Consider the following 25,088-nt stretch of genomic DNA (forward strand, 5'->3'; position numbering starts at 1 on the left):
TTGCTAGCTCAAGTTACCTCCATTTCTTTTGAACGTCTTCTCATGGCACGATATTTCCAAATTCTTACTTTCAAATTTTGGTGCATATTTTTAAATTTTCCTTCCTCTAAATTTTTTGGATTTAACAAGCTTTCTTCCTCACCTCTGAAATAAATCACTTCCTATAGATTTTCAACCTATCTTCCTCTGACAGACTCTTATGCCCTCTTCGACACTACTGCACCCTGCAACTCTGGTTATAGTTCTATCTACTACTTTTCATTTCTATCAGGACTTCTCTGAGCCACTCAGAACCTTACTTCTTAATTTCCAAATGCACAGATTTTTCAGAGTTATCTTTTTCTAACTTATTTCTGCTATGTTAAGAGAGTTTATCTATGATTTCAAGCCTTTGTTTATGGCAAAATTCACTCCACAGCCCAGGATAGAGTCGACTTTGGTAATCATTCAGTTTGTGCTGGAAAAGAGATGCACACTCTGCAGTTCCCTTGTGTCATGGTCTATAGTTATAATCTAGGTCAGGTTTGCTGATCACGCTGTTCAAATCTGTATCTTTATGAATGTCCTCCATCAGTTACTAAGAAAAATGTGTTAAAACTCCCAAGCATGACTGTGGCTTCATTATTCCTACTGACAGTCCTGGTACTTTTTGCATACATCTAAGAAAGGTTAAAACTATCTTGCTGTATTATTTTGTCCTATTTTGAGTTTTCCTAAGAGTGCAATCTGAGATGTGGACTTCTGAACAGGTAACTGGAGTGACCATGGAAAGCACAGAGAGGTAACAGGAAGGAAGGGCCGTACTGGGTCTATCCCTGGGCAGAAGACCACAGTGAGCAGTGGAGCTGTGTTCCTGGGAACCTACTAAGGAAGCAAACAGACGTATTTCAGACCTGTCTCTATGAGCAATGGGAGCCTGCTGACCTTACTCACCCTCACCCTGCTGAGGTTTGCCCTGGGAAAGTTAACTACCCCAGAGCTGTAGATTTAGGGTGAGCAGCTTTCCGAGGTCCTGAGAGGGGCAAGTGCAGTGGAGGGCTGGTGACACAGAAAGCCGTATTTCATGGCTGAGAATGAAGTCAGAGGGAAGGAATGTGGCACAGAATGAAACAGTGTTGGTGACAACTGCCGTCCTGAGACTGACGCCCTGCAGATGGAGCACCGCTGTCCCTTTAGTCAAGCTCTGCGAGTCCACTTCAAGCACGCTTTTTCTACCATGAACAGTTACATCATCTTTCTCTTCAAGTGTCTGGGTGGCAGCTATTTTTATTTTGCCATTTACTTTTAATCTTCATGTGCTTTTACAAACATTAAATAACCGTGGCTCATTATTTTCACTTTGTTAGCTAATTTTTGTCTTTTAATTGAGTCGGTGGCTGCATTTACAACTAACGGACTTCCTTAGATTTAAATTATTGTCTTATATGCTATGTATACTTAATAAGCCCTGCACCTTTTTTCCTTACTGCTTGCCCACTTTGGACTGACTCCGTTCTCATCATTCTATGATCTCCTTCTATTAACCTGGACAATATTCTCAACTAGTATAAACTTTAAGATTCCCTCAGCCTGACACAGGAATCACTGACATAACAAGTCTAATGTCAGATGGTTACATTTCCAATTCCCTGGTGGTAATCCTGAGATTAAAAATGTAATTTAATCCTATTCATCACCAATTTGACTTCATTATGCACAATACTGAATGTATGATAAGCTGCTGCAGCTGACCACTATTTGCTTAGATTTCCTTCCTGGAGCTCTGGTCGCCCATCTGAAGGATGTTCTTTTCTAATTGTTTGTTTCATCCACTGTGTGCATGTCTTATGCATGCATGTGCATGTGCAGAGGTCAGTGGACAGCTTACAGAGTCAGCAAGCACCTTACCACTGAGCTATAACCCCAACCCTCAGGGGTCACTTTAGATATCACTTATTCCTTTCAAGGTGGTCTCAGTCTTCACAGCAGTACTGGCATAGGGGTCCCCACTTTGTACATGATGGAGCAGGCTGAAGCTACTTGTCCAAAAACATTCAGCTGAAAAACACTGAAAGAGAGCTTCAAACTCTCATTTGTTCCACTAGGTCAACTCGGAGTTAACAGTGGCAGACTCCATCAAAAATCAACCTGATCTCAACTCTCTGAAGAGAAACAAATCAGCTAGCAAAGCCTTACACTGTGCATGGTCTGCAAGCTGCTGGTGCTGGCCAAAAACAGCAGCCCACCAGGAGATAAGGGCCTGAAACAGGTGGAAATCAGTCACTCACGAAACTCAAGCTCAGTGTAAATGAAATTCACACACAGTAAAACACTCCCACCGAAGATGCTGGGCACAGATGCACATCTGGCCACAGGCTTCCCATCTCACCAGGCACCTGCCCTGGGACAACTTCTGCCATGCGACTAACTGCTTCTTGGCCTGTACCTCTCAGACAGAATACAAAAACTTAAAGCCCTGTTTCTAGTCATTATATCATGTGAGATTACAAACACATTAGAAATAAGTGGGGATTTGGTGTGTATGTGAGTGTCTGTGTGTGTGCGCACGCGCACGTGTCTGTTCTCATAGGTGTGAGTGCACACACAAAACCAGCTTGAGCATACCCTGTGCAGCTCCAAGGCTGACATCAAGTCTTCCTCTACTGCCCTCTACTTTACCACTGAAGCAGGGTCTCGCAGTTGAACCAGAGTTTGCCATACAGCTTAGTCTAGCTAGCCAGACCCCATCTCTGCCTTTCAAGAGATGCCCACCTGGGATTTAAGTGAGTTCAGGGGATCTACACTCTGGCTCTCATGCTTGGACAGCAAGCACTTTATCCACCAAACTATTACCCTAGCCCTAGAAAAAAAGTATGTTAATGAAATAAGATTCGCAGACTCTATGGAATAGAGTCCCATTACTGGTGTTTGACAGAAGTACATAACATCTAGAAACGTAATCAATTCCTAACAACTCAATCAAGGAAGCAGCAAGTCAACTAGACATCTGCAATTCTAAATTTCCTGAATATCCCATGCCAACCTTGAAATCTTAAAATCCTTTCCTGGGAACCTTTCATTCAATCCTCTATTATTATTATTATATTTATTTATTTATTTTATGTGCAAGAATACTCTATCTGCATGTATGCCTCCACACCAGAAGGGGGCATCTATCTCACTACAGATGGTTACGAGTCACCATGTGGTTGCTAGAATTGAACTCAGGGCCTCTGAAAGAACGGCCAGTGCTCTTAACCTCTGAGCCATCTCTCCAGCCAATCCTCTTTCTCGTTGAAGCAATTATGTAATAGTAATAATGCCCATGGTATGGAAACTAAGCCAGAAAAGTAAGTTCAAACTCAGCCTCAGAGTGGAATAATAGTCTCACAATTACAAAAGTGAGTTTCTTTTGTGGATTTTAACAAACTAAACAACCTAGACATCAATACATACAGTCGTTTTCTGAACCAGGAAACTGCTGTCACTTCAGTTACTGAGCATAACTGTTTCTATCTTGCCCAAGGAGAAGTGAAGAAGCCACAGTAGTTCCCAGAAAAACAGCATGGGTCTACTCAAATTGATTTGTTTGCTTGTTTGTTTATTCTTATATGTGTAAGTGTTTTGCCTTCATGAATCTGTGCACCATATGCATGCCTAGAAGGTGTCAGACCTCCTGGGACTGGAATTACAGACAGTTGTTAGCTACCCTATCAGTGCTAGGAATTGAACCTGGGTCCTCTGAAAGACAGCTGGTCCTCTTAACCACTGACCTATATCTCCAGCCCCAGCAAGTTGTTGGGGGAGGGAGGTTGTTGGTACTTTTTTTAAAATCCAATGTGACTGTCATTTGGTGTGCTTTTTCATCACCTTCCCAATCTTTGCATAAATTGTATTCTTAAAAGATCTAACTATAGAATAAACTCTAGACTAGCAAATAAACCATTTACAAAATTCTAAATTTGATACAGCTGATATTACTAAAATGCTATTTGACTCTAAGTGCAAAAGGCCAACCACTAGGAGATAATGTTTTAATTATAATCAACCAAATCACAATGTTGTGTTGCCAGTCCTGGCAGTACACTAGGCATAGCAGTCAGCTTGTATTAACCTTGATGAGGGCAAATCCCATGTAGGCAAAGCTGGCAAAATAAGAATGAGGTTTTGGGTTAGCATCTACCTACAGCTCTTCACTCCCAGACTAATTTGTATAGAAACTTAGAGACAACGCTTCCACCTACAGTACTTCCTGCCTCCCTTCCGGTATCCAGTGTCCTTCCAGTGCACCAGCTGAATTAGGAGAACAAATCAGGGAATATTCTTAAACTTCCCCCAACAATATCAGTATTAGTGAGTGATGGGACTGCAAATTTATTTTATTTTCCTTCTTCTCCTTTAGTTTTTTTACTTTTGTCTGGTTTTTCATAACAGGGTTTCTCCATGTGCCCCGGCTGGCCTCGAACTCACTTTGTAGACCAGGCTGGCCCTGAACACAGAGATCTGTCTGCCTCTGTTGCCCAGTGCTAGAATTAAATGTGTGTGCCACCACCACCTGGTGGTTCTCCCTTAGTTTTAAGCAAAGGTCCTTCTGAAATAGATTTCCTTAACTTAGCTTACAGTGCTGGAGATCCTGACTAGGACTGTGCACATGCTAGGCACACTCCATCACTGAGCTGCTTCTCCAGCCTTGATTAGTTAACAAAAGAGGCAAATTATTAAATGTAAGGACTCAATTCTTGTTTTTGTTTTGTATTTTTGAGGGGTTGGGAGATAATGCTGGGAACTGAACCTAGGACTTCAAGCATACTAAGTAAGCACTCTATGGTTAAACCATAACCCCAGTACTTAACTTTGTTTTTTATCTAAATTTATAAGACAAAACCAGCTCCTATTAAACTTGGTGACATTAATACAGACATCTAATTTGATAAAAGTTATGAAAAGGTTACATGGCCTCGTCTTCCACTTTCTTCATGTGCTAGGGTTACAGAGGCACAGCCCCATGCTCATCTTTATCAATGGGTCCTTAGGCTTGCACAGTGAGCACTAACACAGTCATAGCCCCAGCTCCTCTGACACTTTCTTACATAAACAATGTATTATATGTCTGCAAAGTAAAATGTCCTTAAAGTAAATATTAATATTATTACACTTTTATAATAAATTTTCTACTAAAAGAAACCATAAATATTGGAATAAACACCAAAAAAGAAAAAGCAAAGAAGAAACTAATTTGGTAAACAAATACTTTTTTTTAACAAATACTTAAAAATAAAACATGTTTAGTACAAAATGTCAAACTATCAACAGAATGAACCAAGGGTACTGGGGTGTGGGTTGCTCCAACTGTGTTATATTCGGGCCTGAACACGGGCATGCAGAACCCTGGATAACTGAAAACCAGAGGTGAAAGCAAGAAGAGTGCGCAGCCAGTCTACCTCCTTGTGCTTCATGTCCAGCTGACTTCTCAGCGTCTTCAGCTCCCGATCGCGGATGTCCAAACAAGTCTCCAGCGCGTGCGTCTGCCCCTCCCATTCAGATTTCTTATGTGCCACCATTATGTCGATCTGTTTCATGAGCTCCTGCAGCTCTGCTTCACAGGATGTCAAAAATCCCCTACAGACACCAACAGACCAACACCACTTATGCCCACGTGCACTCTCATCTTTCACAGGTAAATCTGTCACAGCCGAAGCCCAGCTGAAGGAGTAAAACGTCGCAGAAGCACAGCCCAGGATGTCTGTGCCCTTGCTCTTACACTCAGTCGGCTGCTTACTCTATAGACCATTTTGCTCTCCTCCAGTGTGTAACCTAAAGCTGAAGCCACTTCAAACACAGATGGATGTTTTACATCTGGCTTTCCAAGTCAGATTTTCACTACTATTTGGGGGGCTGGAGAGATGGCTCAGTGGTTAAGAGCACTGACTGCTCTTCCAGAGGTCCTGAGTTCAATTCCCAGCAACTACATGGTGGCTTACAGTCATCTATAATGAGACCTGGCGCCCCCTTCTGGCTTGTGGGCACACATGGAAGGAATGCTGTACACATAATAAATAAATAAATATTTAAAAAAAAAAAAAAAAAGATTTTCACTACTACTAACCACATTGCTGGAATATTTTAGAGACACTCTTGGGAGAATCGAGGCAAGCTTATGTTACGTCTCTTTCAGCCAAAATGAATGGCCATGGCAGCAGACGGGCTACTGTGCAGGGAGAAGATACTTAAAAACCAACCAACAAACAAAAAGCTGTTTCAAAAAATTCATCCTTGAGCAACATCTATTGCAATTATTTCTTCCAACTGTTACTGGGAACACACTGCGGCCTACCTCACTGCTCTCCACCTACCGATGCCCTCTGAACGTAGGACAGAAGCAAGAGTCCATCCACCTGGTACTGTTAGGCTGAGATGTAGGGAGGGATGCTATCCACAAACGTACAGTGGCTCAACTTAGCATTTGCTTACCAGAAGCAGATAAGCTTTTAAATTGCACCAAGAACCTCCCAGTCAAAGGCAAACTCACCCGCTATGCCCTCGATTTTGTATTCCTTCCAACAAGGCCTCCATCGCTAAATCCCCTTTGTTCTGGCAACTGGGGGAAAAAGAAAAGGAAAGGTGAAGAGAGTGAGAAAAGTCACTGTTCTCAATCCCAACATTCGACCTAATGTGAATGAAAGCAGTCACAGTATGAAACAGAGCAGGGTAAAATGGCTGTAGAAGCAAGGAATCTCACTCAAGAAATGCTAGCACAGCCGGGTGGTGGTGGCGCACGCCTTTAATCCCAGCACTTGGGAGGAAGAGGCAGGCAAATCTCTGTGAGTCTGAGGCCAGCCTGGTCTACAAGAGCTAGTTCCAGACTGGCACTAAAGCTACAGAGAAACCCTGTCTCGAAGAAATAAAAAAAGAAAGAAAAAAAGAAATGCTTAGCACCAAATACATTCTAAAAGAAAAAAAATCCTAATTGCTTCTGATATTATCCTGCAAATCAATGAAACACCTAACTATTCTAGGCCTTTTCATTCATTGTTGAATTTAACTTAATTTTTCAGACAGGGTCTCACTACGCATCCCTGGCTGGCCTGGTATCAGACTGGCCTTGAACTCAGAGAAACCCACCTGCCTCTGCCACCTGAGTAGTAACACCACGCTTGGCTTATTGTTTTTGTTGTCAGATTGGTTTTTTTTTATTTATTTTTTTAACTGTGTGCTTATGCATGGGTGTGTACACATATGTTCAGGTACCACAGAGGCCAGAGGCACTGGAGCCACCAGATCTGGGAGCTGGGAACCAAACTCTGGTCACCCTCAAGAACAGCAAGTACATGCTCTTAACTGCTGAGCCATCCCTCTAGCCCCTCTAGGCCTAATCCTTAAAGAATGTAAGGGCATTTTCTCTCAAGGGACATTTACAAACCTCTTTACAAAATGAGAGGAAAAATAGTTTTTCACTCACATAACACAGGGGTTTTTGTTTGCTTTTCAAGCATAGGTTTCTTGATTTTTAAAACTAGAGCCATTATACAGAGGCTAAACTCCCTCCATTATACAGAGGCTAAACTCCCTCATCAGGGGTTGGAGAGAGGGCTCAGTAAGTCACTCCTGCTCTTGAGAAAGACCTGGGCTCAGTTCTCAGAACCTACATGGCTATTCACAATTGTAGCTCCAGTTCCAGGAGTCCCAACACCCTCTTCTGGCCTCTGCAGGCACCAGGTATGCACGTGATAAACATACAAGCAGGCAAAACACCCATACTTATAAAACAAAATAAGGAAGTCTGTGAGTTAGAGGCCAGCATGGTCTACAGGAGCTAGTTCCAGGATAGTCAGGGCTGTTATATGGAGAAACCCTATCTCAACGCCCCTCCTCCCCCCCGCCAAAAAAAAATTAAGCTCCCAGGTCAGCAACAGACCCTACTGATTCTAAGAGAAAAGTTCCTGCATCATACTCTGTCCCCTAGAACCTAAGGACAAGGTCAACAGCACTGCACGGTGCCTTGTCTTTGACACACTCCCCCACTATTCACCCCAAATTACACAGAATTTGCATGTCCCTCCTTCTTTCTAGACCACGGGTCTCTCAAGGACAGAAAACCAACGAGACTCATTTCTGCAGTGGAGAGCTGAGCTGTGTCCCAACATAGCACCAGCCTCGGGTGACCCCATCTCCCCTCCCTCGTGATGCAGACTGCTACAACTGAAGGACAAAGAGGGGAGGTAGAAAAGAGAAAGTCACACAAAAGAAAAAGACCCTTAAATTCAGATGTATCGTGAGTTGTGTGGTAAGTTTCTCTTCATAAATCCTCAAAACATTCCTTGGCCAACCACTGTCATGCCTTAGAAAGTGCCCTATTGGCAGAGAGAAAGCTTAACGGTTAAGAACACTTGTTATTGCAGAGGACCCAGGTTTGATTCCCTGTTGGGGCCTGCAGACTCCTGGCCCCTTGACTTTCTCTGTCTGCCTCAGACCCTTTGCTGCTAGAGTGAAACAACTTGTTTTCCTGTGCCTGCAGCTGCTCTGAGCACGAGACCCTCGTGAGTTCCTGATGGCAGAGGAGTGAATTCTGATGGGTTTTACAGCTGAAAATCCCAAGAGCTGGGGCGTGGCTATCAGTTTAGGATCCCTGGAACACAATAAAGTTGACATTCTTGTTTCAAGGATGACCGTGTCCCTATGTCTGTGTGTGGGGGTTTTTTTTTTTTGTTTTTTTTTTTGGTTTTTCGAGACAGGGTTTCTCTATGGTTTTGGAGCCTGTCCTGGAACTAGCTCTGTAGGCCAGGCTGGTCTCGAACTCACAGAGATCCGCCTGTCTCTGCCTCCCAAGTGCTGGGATGTTTTTAAATCTCCAGCTAGTTCTCGGCTCACATATCGTCCCCAGCACCCACATGGCAACTCATAACTATTCATAACTTTATTTCCAGATCGCCAGGCACGTGTACGGTGCACAGATAAACATGTGAGCAAAACACTCATACACATAAAATTTAACTGTCCTCTTTCCTTAAGCTTTCAAAGTTTCAACCATGAATTAGCTAAAGGTTAGGGTGTAGAGATTTGGTCCCTCTATCCTAATGCCTTTCAAAAAAACTGTATTTCTCTGAGAAGTAGATTGCTTCAGTCTACAAATTCAGTGTTATACAAACTGCTCTCTAGATAGCAATAAAAGGCATGCTCTTTCCCAAGGAATACCCCAGCGTGGGACTGAAAAAGAAACAGATATGTTCATCATCCTAGGCAATGAATGTAGGGATGGAGGACACACAGAAGACTCCAGAGACAAACGAGGATGAGAAGAGGGGAAAAAAGCACAAGTGTGCTGGATCTGCACCTATTTCTACACAGCCTGAGAAGGACTGTGCCCTCTTCTTGCATGGTGTGGGCTCTTTCCTCCAGCTAGTGTTCTGATAGATTTCACCATGACCCAAAATAAAACCCTAAAGGAGAGGACTCCACTTTCTTCCAAACTACAGTAAAATTACAAATTACACTCAGGCCCCACCTTTGCTCTGCTCCAGAACTGGGTGGCAGAGGAGCCCACTCAACACTAAATAGAGGCCCATAAAGCAGTTCTGCTCTGCAACTAACCAGCTATGAGTTGGCGGACTTCAGTTGTTCGTATGAAGGTATGAACAGTAACTGCCAAAGTGTTTATTTCATCTTTATAATTATTTCTCAAAATTACTCCTACTAAAATTATATCTCTTTAGGTCATGTTATTCTTAGTGATCTACTTAATAATACATAATTTGTTGGCATTTGTGTATGACAGTATTTAATAACAATGTGTATAATAGATGTTAAACTTTAGTGACTGTTTATCTTATCTGCCTGCCTCTTACACTTTCTATCTTCTGTACACCCATAAAAGACATAAAATATGGTTCAGTGATTAAGAGCACTTCCAGAGGACCCAGGTTCAATTCCCAGCACCCACATGGCAGCTCACAACTGTCTATACTCCAGTTCCAGGGAACCCGACATCCATGACAAAACACCAATGCACATAAAAGTATGTGTGTGTATAATGCATGATATATATATACATACATATGTATAATATAATGTATGTACGTCTATCACTTTGAGGAAACAGGCTTAGAGGGTGTGATGACTTGACTACACAAAGCTACAAATTATATTGAAGCTCAAACCCAAGCACTGTGACCCTCCGGTCCAAGCCATGTGCCATCTTATGCTTAACAAGATCTCGGTGGGAAACAGAATAAAATTGAAGTATATGGCCTTGTGGCCACTAGGTGGCAGCAGCACTGTGATAAAGCTATTAAGGTGTCAGGCGAGCCACCCGCTCAAAACGAAATCCTGAGACAAAGGCATTCTTGTTTAAAACAGGCACAGAAGACCGGCAACGCGCCCTGGAAAAATGCCTGCCAATGTGAGGTGTGCTTCTTTAGCAACACTCTCTGCACCAGTCTCCATTCTCCAGGATCAGATAAACTGCGAGGACTCGGACTTCCTGCGGACATTGGTTGTCTTGCGTTTCTCACAGCCACAACACTGATTCTGTCCCTAACCAACATGGCCTTCGTTCACCTCAGACAAGTCACTTGTTTCCTCTTTGATGGAGCCATGTGACACAAGACTGTGTAGCAGAGTACTCTGTGTCCCCAATCAATACAGATTTAAGAAAAAACTGTTTGATGATCTGCCACTCCTTACCACCGACATCCAATGCTAACGCGGCATCCGCAGCCAGCCAACAGGCAGAACTCAGTATTCACAACAGCCTTTGGGCTGAAGCCTGAAGGGAAAAATGTCAACTCAGGACCCAAGGAGACCAAGTTCTCAGCACAAATGAGATTTGTTTGTCCCAGAGGGAGAGGTACAGAGGGTAGGGAATAAGAGACAAAGACGGGAGACAAAGTATGAGGGAGAAGGGGAAGAATCAAGGGAGAGGGGAAGGGATGGGTGTTTGTCCCAGAGGACAAAGGCCCGCGTCTGGATAGAGAGGAGGCAGATGGTGGAGCAAAAGCAAACGATGGTCTATAAATAAAAGGGAAAATCCCTGTGTTAAGATGAGGTGCTTTCTTTAAATTGGATATGTTAATTAGGTGAGCCACAGGGGACCTTTTGATTGCTGGACTTCAGTACTGATAGCTGGATCTTGGTAGTCAGTCTCAGGAGAAGAAAGTGACCAAAAAGGGAATGGAATTTGCTGTCTTTAGGAATGTAATCTAAGGGTTTTTAGCAAGGCAGAGAGAATGAGAAAGAAGGCAAGACCTGCCATATACTCAATCCTGCTCAGTGGAAAAATATCAACTGAGATGTATAAAGGGCATTCCCAGCAGCAGCATTCATAAAGTAGGAACTCACTTAATATTCATTCACTGAGAGAATACTAAGAAGCTATAAAAAAAGGTAACAATCACAATACTTCTATGGAGGATCTGTTACAAGGTAAAAAAAGTAAGACACTGAACAGTAAAAGAAATGTGTAATGTAGAATATTATTTTAAGATGTGTTACATTTGTTTATGCTGTGGAATATTTGTTTAATGATGCAAAAATGTGTTGCATTCTTTTTGTTTGTTTGTTTTTTGAAGACAGAGTTTCTCTGTGTAGCTCTGGAGCCTGTCCTGGCATGCACTCAGTAGAACAGACTGTCCTCCAACTCACATAGATCTGCCTGCCTCTGCCTCACAAGTGCTGGGATTAAAGGCATGAATCACCACTGCCTGGCTTAAGTATTACATTCTTTTTTTTTGGTTTTTCGAGACAGGATTTCTCTGTGGTTTTGGAGCCTGTCCTGGAACTAGCTCTTGTAGACCAGGCTGGTCTCGAACTCACAGAGATCCGCCTGCCTCTGCCTCCCAAGTGCTGGGATTAAAGGCGTGCGCCACCACCGCCTGGCACTTTTATGTTGCATTTGTTTAACTCTGTGAAGCTGTGTTACTTTTCCTGTCTAAAACACCTGATTGGTCTCATAAAGAGCTGAATGGCCAATAGCGAGGCAGGAGAAAGGATAGGCAGGGCTTGCAGGCAGAATAAATATGAGAAAAATAGCAAGAAGGAGCAAGAGAAAAAGGAGAGGAGGATGCTAGGGGCTTGATAGTCAGCCACACAGACAGCCATGGAGAAAGAATGGAAGTTAGATTACAGAAGAAAAGGAAAAAGCCCAGTGGTAAAAGGAAGACAGGATAGTTTAAGTTAAGAAAAGCTGGCTAGAAATAATCCAAGTTGGGGCTGGAGAGATGGCTCAGCAGTTAAGAGCATTACCTGCTCTTCCAAAGGTCCTAAGTTCAATTCCCAGCACCACATGGTGGCTCACAACCATCTGTAATGAGGTCTGGTGCCCTCTTCTGGCCTGCAGGCATACACACAGACAGAATACTGTATACACAATAAATAAATAAATAAGTAAGTAAGTAAATAAATAAATAAATAAATGTTAAAACAAATTTCTAAGTAATAATAAGTCTGTGTGTGTTTATTTGGGAGTTGGGTGGCAGGCCCCAAAAGAGTAAAGAGTAAAAACAACAAGTGTGTTTGCCGTTGGGCGGTTATTTACTGAGAACAAACTGTGAAACACTGTACCTGTAAGGAGAGAAATAATCAACAGTGGAGGAGAAAGGACTAAAGCTAACCTGCTACAGGTAAGTCTGGATTTACCTTGTTTTATAGGGACTGCGATGGTTTTTTATAACTAACACATAAAAAGGAAAAGAAGCAGTACTGAGCTGGACATGGTGGCTCACACCTGTAATCCTAGCACTTGGGAAGTGGAGGCAGGAAGACCATAAATTCAAGATCATCCTTGGCTACAGAGCAAGTTCAAGGTCAGCCTGGATTATATAAAACCCAGGTAAAGCAAAACTAGAAGGAGGGTGTTATCAAAACTATGGGTCTTGAAGGGTTGCCACTGGCCAAAAAATAATAATTTTAGGTATCAAAAAATTTGCAATATGTTCAAACAATTTAAACACATTAAAGTCTATTGGTTTCTTTTTAAAGGTAAAGCCCTCAGGTTGCCTCAGATTTAAACATATTAAGGTCTATCTGTTAGTTTTAAAGGTAAAGCCTTCGGGTTACCTTTGAAGGTTGCTAGGCCACCAATTCATTGATGTAGTCTGAAAAGAAAGGAGCAGAGGTAAGCATTTCTCTTGCCTTCCCATCCCAGTTATATCTCAGGGCAGTCGGACAGTTGTGGAAGGCAGGTTCTTCAGCAGAGCGCCCGCTAAGCAAGCACTAAGACATGACACAACTAGAAAGCGCCACTCTGTGGCTGTCGTGCAGTAACAGACCCAGGCACAGCTAGTCATGAAAGATCTCCCTATTCATTGGAAGACTCTTGAGCAACTTCATGGTGGGTCAACTGAGCTGACAGCACAGGAACCAGTGCACAGCTCAACTGTAACATCCCAAATGGGAGGACTCAGACATTGCATGTCTCCCTGGTAATGAATGCAACAGATAATTTTCCTAATATAAAACCTACACCTATGGCATTTTTCTTGCATCTCTCATGAAAAAAACAAGGTTGAATCTAACATTTTGATCACTATATTTCAACAGAATTTTCTGTAATTATGGAAACATTTGTATCTGTATTATTCAAACAGTAGCCCCTAGGCAACCTATGACTGCTGAACTAATGCAGCTAATGCAACTGGAGAACCACTTTTATTTCATTTAAAACAGCATGGCTATCTGATGACTACCACATGATGACTGGACAGTGTAATTCAAGACTTAGCCAGTGGAGGAGAGGTCACAGAGGAAGTAGAGGCACATTCAAAAATACATACAAACAGCTAAATTTTAAATAAAAAGGAATGGGGGATAAGAAACTGCTGTTGGTTAGAGGAGATAAACGCCTAGCAACCTGGTGCAGCAGACAGTTCTCTGTAGAATTTTGGTCTAAACAAGGTATTACAAGCACATATGGAATAGCAGGAGAAACCTGATCCCTCTGGACACTGACGTTGTGTATTTTGCACAAATTTGTACTGATATAAAAATAGTACTGTGGTTTTGTAAAAGTAAATCTAGCCCTTGGCATGGGAAGCACCTTCGCTATGACAGCCAGGGGGTGGGGAGCATCTTCGCTATGACAATGTGGATTAATGCTGTCACCGTCAGCTCCTTCCTACACAGTACTTGAGGGCAGAAAGGCTAAGTAACAGTCCTCTATGGCTCCACTGGAGGAAGCAGCATTGGCATAATTAACAATATCTATATTGTTGTTAAAACTTCAGTGTACACACATTTTAAATGACTGTGTCTGAGTTTGTAAATCTCTGACAAGGTACAAGGGACAAAAATTAACCTAAAGATGGTGTTACATTCCATATAAGAAATTTTGTTTCATCATACATTAAGCTACAGACTTTAAGATTAAGTGTAGCTGGGCGTGTTAGCGCACGCCTTTAATCCCAAGCACTGGGAATCTCTGTGAGTTCAAGGTTCTGGTCTACAAAGTGGGTTCCAGGACAGCTAGGGCTGTTATACAGAGAAACTTTGTTTCAAAAAAAACAAAGTTTAAAAAAAAATAAGTATAAATAGCTAAAGATAATTTATATTCATTGACCCTTGACTTACACACAAAATATAAATACAAAATTAAAACTAAATGGAGGTATTTGAGAAATTGGGCACCTACCTGTTTTACTAAATAAATGTTAAAAATCTAAATTGGCCTCAAGATAACTTAGAAAGTCAAGCGAGATGATGCAGATCCTTAACCCAGGAGGCAGAGGCCAGCCTGCCTTATACGAACTGAGTTCCTAGCCAGCCAGATTTTTTGTTGTTGCTGTTTTTCCGAGAAAGGATTTCTCTGTGTAACATGGAACAGCTCTGGCTGTCCTGGAACTCGCTTTATAGATAAGGTTGGCCTCGAACTCACAAAGACCCACCTGCCTCTGCAATTGAGTGCTGGTATTAAAGATGTGTACAGTTCAGGCTTCATAATAAAGTCCTGTCTTAGAGGGAGAGCAGGCGCTGGAGGTGAAGGCGTACTTTGGACAAGTAAGTATACAGTTCACCCTGGAGACAACGCTCTGACTCCACGGTTTTGTAAAGGACAAGAGCCCTATTTGCAATCCAGACTACTGTAAAGTGTCGCCGTGATTATAGCCTTATGGAACTGCCCTTTCAAAGCTTTCATTTCACTCTCCCAATATTATTTCCGATGCTTGACTTGAAGGCAGGGGTCCCGCCAGGCTTCCTCACCTCTCCTACTACTAACGTTACCAGGAAACCCTGCGGGCTTCCCGCTGCGCTGCTACCAGTCCCCCCCTCCCCAAAACACACACACACCCCTTCACTCCTGCCCCCCCCGCCGGGGGCTGGTCCTACGCCGGCGACGACAGCCGCCCGCAGCCCGCCCTCCCGCACTCCTCTGCCGCCGAGGCCGCAGCACCTGGCCGGCCAGCACGGAGCTGCATATGGAGGAGTCGGAGCAACCCGGGGGTCCTGCGCCCGGGCGGCCGCGGGTGGACGGCAGCGGGCCTGGCTGCAGGCGGCCGGCAACGGGCAGCGGCAGCGGGCCATGCGGCCTGGAGGTTAGCGGCACCACGGTGGCCAGGGCCGCGTCCGCACCACAACCAGCCGCGGCTCGCCCGGCTTTGGGGCACGCAGGCGGTTACAGAGCGCGCCCCCGGCCGAGCGCGCCCCCGCCGGGCTGGCGCGCCGTTCCTCGGGGGCGCGCGCGACACAACAAATGGACGCTCGTCCCGCCCCCTCCCCACGGCCGCGAATGGACTCACTCGCAGACGGGGTACGAGCGCGCCGCGCGTCACGTGACCAGGCGGAGGGGCGGGGCCGGGAGAGAGCCGTTTCGCGCGCTGTGGGTAAGGGTGCTTCCCGCGCCAGCGGCCCGGGTTTTGGAGGGTGACCAAGCGTGTGCCCTAGGCTTCGGGCGTCCAGTGCTTCCAGACACGCAGGCAGGTGCTCCCGACCGACCTTCAGAGCCACTTCCTTATTGCACGCCGCGCGGAGTGGAAGGGACCCGGCATGGCGACACTCCACCTCCCCTATGCACTTCCGCATATGGTATCTCCAGCCTTCGGGCCGGAAGTGGCGGCGGCGGGCGGCTTTGCGTCTAGTGACCCAGGATGGTGGCCCGCGAGGGCCAGTTTTAGTGCCGGCGCCGTGCTTTTAGCTTAGAAATACATCTACAAAGCTGTAGATTTCGAAAATGCATATTACGTGTCTAATATCTGCAAAGAGATATCTTGACAGTTGTGACAAGCTCCCCTGTTGTCACGTCTTGTGCCCAGAGATCTAGGGAACTAGTGAAGAGATGGGCTCTTAGAACTTGCGTTCAGCATGGATCTAAAGGAGACAACCTCAGAGATGAGAGTTTTGTATTATCGGGTGTGGGGGTGGGCGCTAGAAAGAGAAGGGTACATATGTAAAAATATGTTTTAAGAAACCTGGAGAAGTTAGGATGTGCGGTAAGAGTTCGGCGCAGTGGCGGTTGCCTGGGCATTGTCTGTGCTTGCTTCTTTGTTCATGTAAATGGGAAGTACCCGACTGCATCACCCAAGATCAGTCATTGTGTTGTGCATTACTGACGAAGTACAGGAGGTGGATGAAAAGCACGCCAGATTGCAAGCGTGTAGAAGAGGGACATGTTACAAAATATTGAGGTCAATTTGTAGAGAGATTGGGAGTCATTGGTACAGCGTTTACACGTTACCACTGAAACAGAAGTACCCTACCCATCAGTCCAAAGCTGACCTGATTTGTTTCATAGATTAGTTAAGGTCAGCAGCAAGCCTTGGAGGACAGAAAGCCTCCTAAAGCTAGAGGAGTCAGACCGCTTAAGAATGCCAAGGCAGGTGGAGATTTGTGCCAAATAATGGGGGAGGGCTTAAGGAGCAAGAGATGAGACTCAACAAAAAACAGGGAAAGATTGTATGATTGTAAAGAAGGCTACATTTAGATGCAGTGCCTTTCAGGGCTGTTTTCAGAAATGTGTTGCTCTCTGTTACACTATGAGCTTGTCTGTCAACTAGACCGTCTCTATACACAATCAAGAATCTGTCAGTGAAGTGAGGAAAGAGCTGTGGTCTTTTATGTTGTCACATGACCCATATAAGATGGGTCGTTCCTGGGATGGTATTAAGAAGCAAAACAAACCACAACAGGGGCTGGAGAGATGGCTCAGAGGTTAAGAGCACTGGCTGCTCTTCCAGTGGTCCTGAGTTCAATTCCCACCAACCACATGGTGGCTCACAACCATCTGTAATGAGATCTGGCGCCCTCCTCTGGCGTGCGGGCATACATCGAGGCAGAATGTTAGTATACATAATAAATAAATCTAAAAAACAAAAACAAAACAGAAAAAAAACACAACAAAACCAATTTCAAGCTTTAAAATATGGGGAATCCTGGTCCTGGATTATACTGTGCCCTCATTATGACCTCTTTGGCTTACAGAACTGACGAGACCAAAGCTGCAGGAAAATGGACAGCGAGGTGCAGCGAGACGGAAGGATCTTGGATTTGATTGATGACGCTTGGCGGGAAGACAAGCTGCCATATGAGGATGTCGCGATCCCGCTGGTAGGTCGGGATCCGAGCTCGGGACAATGAGTCAGAGATGTAATGTGGTGAGGCCTTGTGGACGCTGCTGGAAGGTGAAGTAGCAGGGCCCAGAAATTCGTGCTGTGGCATCCCCTAAATCTAGAAGCCTCTGGTAAACAGTTCATCTCTTCATGGCTCAGAGAACCGGCTGCTGTAACCACCTTAGTTAGGGGTCATTCCAGGGCTGCAGCCCAGATTCTCGGAGCCATGTTGTGTCACCCAAAGCCAAGGTGAGCCAAGCTTGAGTTCAGTGGATCACCACAGAGGAGCGAGGAGCATGTGTGTCCTCACTTCCCGAGTTCAGTGCATCACGCACAGAGGAGCGAGGAGCTTGTGTGTCCTCGCTTCCCTTCTGGTTTGTTGGTCTTTGGTTTGGTTTTAAGATTTATTTTGTTTTTATTTATGAATATATGTGTGTGTGAAGTAGGAAGGAAGACAGAAGAGGGCATCAAATCCCTTGAGCTGGAGGTTAAAAGTCACCTGACATAGGTACAGGGAACCAAACCTGAATCCTCTGGAAGGGCAGTATAGCAGTAGGTGATGAGCCATTTCCCACCCCCACCCCCGCCTATTTCTATCTGTGTATGTTTGGGTATCTGGGGAGGGGAGGAGAAGAGACATGTAAGTACAGTTACCCTCAGAGGCCAGAAGAGGATGTTGGACCCCATGGAGCTGTAGTTAAAGGCCGTTGTGAACCACCCAAAGTAAGGTGGTTCACACTCTTTCCTCTTTCCAAACTCTTTCCTCTGCAAGACCAGTATGAGCTCTTAACCACTGAGCTGTCTCTTGGGCCCTCTCTTGGCAATTCTGAAACTAGTGTGCACACCTAGGCCAGCTTCCAAGAGGTGCTTAGAAGCTACCAAGCATTTCCTCTTTGGCCTTTATACATCCAAGCTCTCCGAATACCCTTTCTCTGCTGGTCTCTGGAAAACTCCCTTGAAAAGTGATTGTTGAACCTTATGTGATAAGTGACCCCTCACTTTATTTATGTATGTTTTTGTTTTCTGAGACAGGGTTTGTGTGTGTGTCTGTGTCTGTGTCTGTAGCTCTGGTTGTCCTGGAGCTTATTTTGTAGACCAGGATGGACTTAAACTCAGAGATCTGCCTGCCTCTGCCTCTCATGTGTTGGGATTAAAGATGTGCACCACCAACGCCCCATGTAGATGTTTTATAAAACTCTTACTGATGTCACAGACACTTAACAAAGGACAAGGAGAAACAGAGCCTGAGAACTTTCTCTGCACAGAATACTACGTGCACTAGAAGAGCAGCTAGCACAGAGTGACTTCCAGAAACACTGCCTGCCGCTACTGTTTACAAAGAAAATACTCAGCTCACCTGCACTCTCCTTCAAGAATAAAAGGTGGTGACGTGTTCAGTGAATATTCAAGTCACAGCTTAGTTCAAGTTCAGGGCAATAAAATAAGAAAAAAGAATTGTAGCTGTTATTTATTATCAGCTTTGAGCCATAGACTGAAGTTAAAGCTTCCATTATCCGTAATCCTTAAGACGGTCGCACAGAGGAGGTGGTGATGTCTCCATTTGGCAGGAAAAACGTAGGATCACAGAGGCACGCTTGACCCAAGACTAGTACCTAGTAAATCAGAGTTTATGCTTCAGTCTACAAGTCTGTCTGTCCTTCCATCCATCCAACAATCACTTCTCTAAAGTCTACTGTGTGCCCTAAGATTATCTGAGTGTAAGATAAAGTTCCTGTTTGGGGTCAGGGATCAAGAGAGGCAAGATGCTGAGTAACTACACTACCAACCAGGGGGAATGAATAGCCAAGTGGAGAATGGCTGGGGGCCTGGGCATTGCAGCAGAAATGCTTCAGGGAAGATGTAATGCTTAAGAAAGAACCAGAAGTTTGGTTTGGTTTGATTCGGTTTGTATTTTTGGTTTTTCAAGACAGGCTTTCTCTGTGTAGCTTTGGAGCCCAGAAGTTTAGTGCTAGATAGGATACTACCACAGAGAGGAGAGGTGTGTGACAGGCATAGGGTTTTGAAACGTGGTGAAGCAGTGGGTCGCAATTACGTTTGTAGTTAGGAGGCAGGAAGTTGGGCACAGCTTTTGAGAGGGTGTTTAGGCCCCACTTAGGCCGTCTCTAGGGATCTAGGGATGAAAGGTCTGCGGCGTGAGGCTGCCATGTTCAGACTGGTCTTTCAGGAAGTAGGTGCACAGCATTGTGCTGTTTCACGTGGTGCGTTCATTACAAGGAGTAATAGTCACCAAGTGAAGGACCCATCGTTTTAGGAAGCCTGCCATGCTCTTGGAGGAAATAAAATTAAAGCAGTGTCCTGCCTCTTGGATTAAGTAGTTCTTAACCAAGGGCCTGTTTATTCTTTGTGAATATTATTAAGGTCAGATTTCTAAATTGACTAGAGAGAACAGTTCTCTGGATCTGTATATGGAATGTTAAATCTCATTTACATTTGTAAATAGATGCAAGTGATGCAAACACATTTGGGTTTTTCTTGCATGTGTGTGCACCTGTGTGCTATGACACACATGTAGAACTCAGGTCATCAGCCTTAGCAGCAAATGCCTTGACCCCCTGAGCCATCTTACTGGTCCTGATTCGAATACATTTGTATGTATTGTAGATAAATTTCATTTACTATATGTTGAACATAATTTTAAGGCGAAAAATACCTCCATATAGTATAAATAAGAATTCAGTGGGAAAGCCTAACGGAATATTAAGCAGCAGTTTGTCAACACAAAGTGTGACTTCAGGTGATTGCACAGAAATACACGGTATCGGTGAACCCTGGGACCAAGCACAGATTCAGCAGAAATAGGTTCACATATATCAGGGAATGATACGAAATTCTGTCTAGTGTGGTCCTGTGGGATGTGAGTTAGTCTTTCCTGTGTTTTTCCACTAGGGGGAGTCTCATCTATTACATTGTCAGTGTCCCTCATCCAGCCCATATTGTCACATAAGCATTTGGAGTGCAGCATTGTTGTTGATGTTTTTGTTGTTGATACATTTGCTGTATTTAAAAACACATCCCAGCAAATCCGATTTGCCTTTACTGCATTTCCAGACAGGTTCAGCAGCGGCTGTTGTCAGTGTTTTCAGCCACGCATCCTAGTGAGCGTCGTAGAGCACTGGACACCCGACACAGTGCCGGCACTGGATCTGAATGTCCGCATTCCATCTTTACCAAAGCCTGAGACGTGAAAAAAGCTAATTTTTTCTTCCATTTGTGAGATGGGAAACAAAGGCCCCATGAGTTTGAATTATCTCATCCAAATAAGCCAGAAAATGAATGAATGGCAGTCTGGGAGTCCTGCAGTCCCTGTCCTCGGCCCTTCTGCCACACTGCCTTTTGTAAGAAAACCAGAGTCACATATTCCGTGCTGAAAGGGGAAGTGAGCCACGCTGAACAGAACCTCTGGTATTTTCCATACATCAGTTTATTTTGACTCTTTCTTTAGACTGTGCATATCAGTTATGCAGGCTGTTCTTAGGACCTCACGGGCTTTAGTTCCTAGTGCTCTTGTGTTTTCAGAAGTAAGTATTCGACCCCAGGGTCCATACCTGTAATTGCAACTCCTGAGAGGCAAAGGGAGATAGGATAGAGTTTAAGGTGATTGGCTGAGAGTGTGGCGTGGTGGTGAGCTGCTTGTGAAGCATGCGCAAGGCCCCTGAGCTCAGTCCCTACCAGCGCGGAAGCCGCACAGAAGGTGACGTAGTGAGACTGAGGTCAGCCTGGGCTGCGTGAGGCCCATCTCTAAACTAAACAACAGAAAGAAATTCCCTGATGGTTGCCGTGGGTGTCCTTCCCTTTCAGAGTGAGCTTCCAGAGCCTGAGCAGGACAACGGTGGCACCGCAGAGTCTGTGAAAGAGCAGGAGATGAAGTGGACGGACCTGGCCTTGCAGTGTCTCCACGAGAACGTCCCGCCTGCTGGAAACTGACGCGGGTTTCTTTCTCTTGGTAGAGTTTTCAAAAATATGTCGGTAAAACATGTTTCTTCTATCTCCAAATTCAGATCTTTGAGTAATAAATCAACTCTCAAAAACGTACGCCCACTTGATGTTTTAGGAACAAAACACAGTGTGGAAATGTTCGGAATGAGAAGCGGAGACTTCTCAGGCATGCAGACCGTGGTCCTCGAATCCTGCATTAGTCCTACACTCGCTAGCGCTTGAACACAGTCCATTAAATGTCTGCCTTTAGCTCCAGTGTGGCTGCCGTCAACTCCTAACACTTCCCGGTACTGCCGTGTGTCCACCAGCACAGGCAGTTGAAAATGCGAGTGGGAAAGGCAAAGAGGAAGCCAGACGTGAGGGGACTCTCAGACCTGTCTGTCCACGCCTGAGAAGCGTTCTGAGTGGAGGTAACCTGTAGGTGTGTGTGCCTCAAGCAGATATCCACTCACTGATGACTGGCATTCCTAAGGTTCCCAGGCTATTTTCAGACCGTGCCTAAAAGTACAGACTAAAAAGTTACCTCTGAGGAGCTAGGGGATGGTTTAGTCAGCACCTAAGTTTGATCCCTAGAACTCCAGTAAACACTGGGTTTGGTTGCCCAGTGGTGTGTGCTTGTAATCCCAGTTAGCCGTGAGTTCCCTCTGCTCCCTGTCTGCGGTTGTTACCATTGGGCCACCGGAAGGGTCTCTATTTGATGGAGTACTCCTTTTATTCAGAATAGTAATGGCATCTCATATCTCAGAGCCCCTGCAAATAGAAAATGTTGTGGATCCTGAAGCCAGTACTATCTTGTTGCCTACTAAGAACTTCTTGAGGCTGGAGAGAGGCTGGAGAGGCTCAGGTAGTTAAGAGCACTTGATGCTCTTGCAGAGGACCTGGGTTCAGTCCCTGGTGTTTACATATTAGCTCACACCTGTCCGTGACCGCAGTTCCCAGGGTTCCCTTCCCCTCTTCTGGCCTCTGAGGGCTGCACATGTGAGGTGCGTATGCACACATAGACAAGATGCTCATACACATAAAAATAAATCTTATTCTAAAAAAGAATCTGTGGCTTGCCAAAACACTCATGCATATTTCGCCACCAGACTTATCTCTGTTCACCCGTCACCAGCCTGTGGCTTTGTGGTTTCAGAGGAAACAATACGACGTCACCCGGAAAGTTGGTTGCAGCAACTTTCCTGTGCCCCACAGGCATGCAGACTCACCTGCCCTGCCTGCGAGTCATCGTCAGAAGTAAGACCCCACAGCACCATACACCCCTTCTCTAACTAGAGACAACCTAGTAGAAGAGAATCATCTTGAAAAAAATAAATAAAATCCAGTATATAAACTGAGGGTTTCAACATCAGGCATGTAAACTGAGGACATGACCACTCCAAGGTATGGTTGAAGGGAAGATTTTTACTGTATATGTGAGGGAGAGAAGAGCCGGAGGCACCTGGAAGAATCCAGGGTAGAGAGAGAAATATTAACCTGATCATGGTCTGGAAGCTGTAATTGATTGTGAGAGGAGAGAGAGGAAAGCAAGAGAGGAAGAAAAGTAGACAACAGAGAGAGAGAGGCAAAAAGAGAAGCATAGGCCAAATACTAGGGTTCTAAAGAACGAGATGACTATGAGCTAAAGTTTAGGGTAGGGGCAGGACCAGAGAGAGCCAAGCAAGAAATGCTTTCGCAGCTGGTGATGGTGGTGGTGCACACCTTTAATCCCAGAACTCAGGAGGTGGATCTCTGGGTTCAAGGCCAACAAGAGCTAGTTCCAGGACAGGTTCCAAAGCTACAGAGAATCCCTGTCTTGAAAATCCAAAAGAGAGAGAGAGAGAGAGAGAGAGAGAGAGAGAGAGAGAGAGAGAGAGAGAGAGAGAGAGAGAAATGCTTTCACTCAGAGTCTCACTTTGGGGGCATATGTACTGCTATGAATCTTCAGTGAATTGTCAGTTGTTAGCTTCCAACTATCCCTTGGAGACAGTATAAATACAGCACTCCAGAGAACATGAGCTGGGTACCTTCGGCAGCCTACACTCAGTGGCTAAAGAATGGGTGAAAGAAAGTAGGGAAAGGGGTATTGCCAAGGCACAGCAAAGTGGACTCAAATAGATTTCATTTGCTTTAATGAAAGCGTGGCATTTCTTATACCCGCCTTGAGTTTGTGCATGAACACGTGACGTATGAGCCAAGTGGACGGGGACACATGAGAGGTAACTATTGACTATAGAGAGAAAACTGTCCAAAGCCCCAAAGTGGAACTAGTGTACAAGCAAGGGACCTGGGTGGGCAAGAGGCTTCTCAACATTTTCCTGAGTCACTGAAAGGTCTAATCAGAGCTAGGTCATTTTGTTTTATTTTGCTTTTTTGAGACAGGGTTTCTCTGTACAACGCTTGTTGTTCTGGAACTAGCTCTGCAGACCAGGCTGGTCTTAAACTCACCAAATGCTGGGGATTAAAGATGTGGGACATCATCACCCAGTTTTGGTTTTTGTTGATGTTTGTTTTTATAATATAAGTCACCCCAATATATGGATTTCATAGGCAGGAAGTGCAAAAACAAAAGAACTTTACACTGAAAGAGATTCTGGTGCCTTGGACCAGCAAGGTGAAGGTGGAAGTAGTTAGAAACTTGGGATAGCTCTTCCAGGTAGACCTTGTCCAGGTTTGCCCACTGCACAGTATTTCCTACAGTGAGAATTCTGTCTTGTGGCTGTATGGCTCTAAATAGACTCACATACAGCATGAGCCCTGTTTTATAATCCAGGATTAAATTCTCCGAGCAAAACACAAGCCTGCGGCTACAACCTCTGTCCCTGAGAAAACAACAGAGTCCAGGAGCTGTCCATCATCCAAAGCCCAGCTTAGACCCACCTCTTCGTGGTGTAGTAACAGTGGCAGGAGCTGTCCATCATCCGAAGCCCAGTTTAGACCCACCCTTTCGTGGTATAGTAATGGTGGCAGGAGCTGTCCATCATCCGAAGCCCAGCTTAGACCCACCCCTTCGTGGTGTAGTAATGGTGGCAGCTGGGATAGATGGAACATTTCCATGGCTCAAGGATCTCCAGCCTTGGCTTCTCGTTTTAGCTGGATGTCACTGTCCTTTAAACAGAAAATGGCAGCTTAAAATTTGATGTCATTTCAAGTGAAAATCAGCTTGTTGCAGGTTAAGAACCTTATGCTAGTCACAAATAACAAGTGACTTCCAACCCAGACTGTCACATTCCTAAACCTATGTCTTTCCAAAGGCCACATCAAAATCCCATCAAATTTCTTAGAATTTTCTCATTTGTCTTATTTCTAGAATGGAAGCAGAATTGAGATAATTTTTATTAGGGATCTTAGATACATGAAACATTAGATATTCCTGTTTAATTACCAAAATAATGTCATTGCCACAAAAAAAAAATCAGTCTCACTAGTTTTCATAGTCTAATGTCAGTGCCCCTTTGCACCCAGCAGGGGTCGCTCAACGTCTTTTAAAAAGTGTGTGTCCAGCTCTTAGTTCCTTCCTGTACCGAAGTCCTTCCATAAATCCAGGGGAAAGCAGCAAGGCCTGAGGGGCTCTCCCAGAAGGGCAGCTGGGAGCCAGAGGATAGACGCCCCTAGCCTCTGGCCCTAAGCCAACCAGGACTG

The 25,088-nt window shown here is 44.7% G+C and overlaps 2 protein-coding genes across 11 annotated transcripts in view; one reads left to right on the forward strand and one right to left on the reverse strand.

Annotated features, from left to right (window-relative positions):
- Cep63 (centrosomal protein 63) overlaps positions 1-15,593 on the reverse strand; it is a 73,066-nt gene extending 57,473 nt beyond the window's left edge. For 3 of the 5 annotated variants that reach the window (XM_057766296.1, XM_057766292.1, XM_057766294.1), the window contains exons 1-3: positions 15,359-15,593; positions 6,509-6,577; positions 5,421-5,598 (exon numbers count right to left, since the gene is read on the reverse strand). In XM_057766296.1, the coding sequence (XP_057622279.1) occupies positions 5,421-5,598; positions 6,509-6,577; positions 15,359-15,489 (378 nt within the window). In that variant the 5' untranslated portion in view covers positions 15,490-15,593. Of the gene's footprint in view, positions 1-5,420; positions 5,599-6,508; positions 6,578-13,029; positions 13,068-15,358 lie in introns of all 5 variants that reach the window. The other 2 variants (XM_057766297.1, XM_057766293.1) reach the window with 1 other exon arrangement.
- Positions 15,594-15,657: 64 nt separating this feature from the next.
- Positions 15,658-22,472, forward strand: Anapc13 (anaphase promoting complex subunit 13). 6 transcript variants are annotated; one of them, XM_057766303.1, is made up of 4 exons: positions 15,768-15,990; positions 17,383-17,508; positions 21,330-21,493; positions 21,583-22,472. In XM_057766303.1, the coding sequence occupies exons 2-3, from the start codon at positions 17,410-17,412 to the stop codon at positions 21,453-21,455; spliced, it is 225 nt and encodes a 74-aa protein (XP_057622286.1). In that variant the 5' UTR covers positions 15,768-15,990; positions 17,383-17,409; the 3' UTR covers positions 21,456-21,493; positions 21,583-22,472. The 6 variants fall into 6 exon arrangements, with proteins under 6 accessions (XP_057622283.1, XP_057622282.1, XP_057622286.1 ...); XM_057766300.1 differs by lacking the exon at positions 21,583-22,472 and having other exon boundaries at positions 15,658-15,788; positions 21,330-21,551; XM_057766299.1 differs by lacking the exon at positions 21,583-22,472 and having other exon boundaries at positions 15,754-15,881; positions 21,330-21,551.
- Positions 22,473-25,088: the final 2,616 nt, after the last annotated feature.

Source organism: Chionomys nivalis, chromosome 4 (assembly GCF_950005125.1).
Source record: "Chionomys nivalis chromosome 4, mChiNiv1.1, whole genome shotgun sequence".
NCBI classification, from domain to species: Eukaryota; Metazoa; Chordata; class Mammalia; order Rodentia; family Cricetidae; genus Chionomys; species Chionomys nivalis.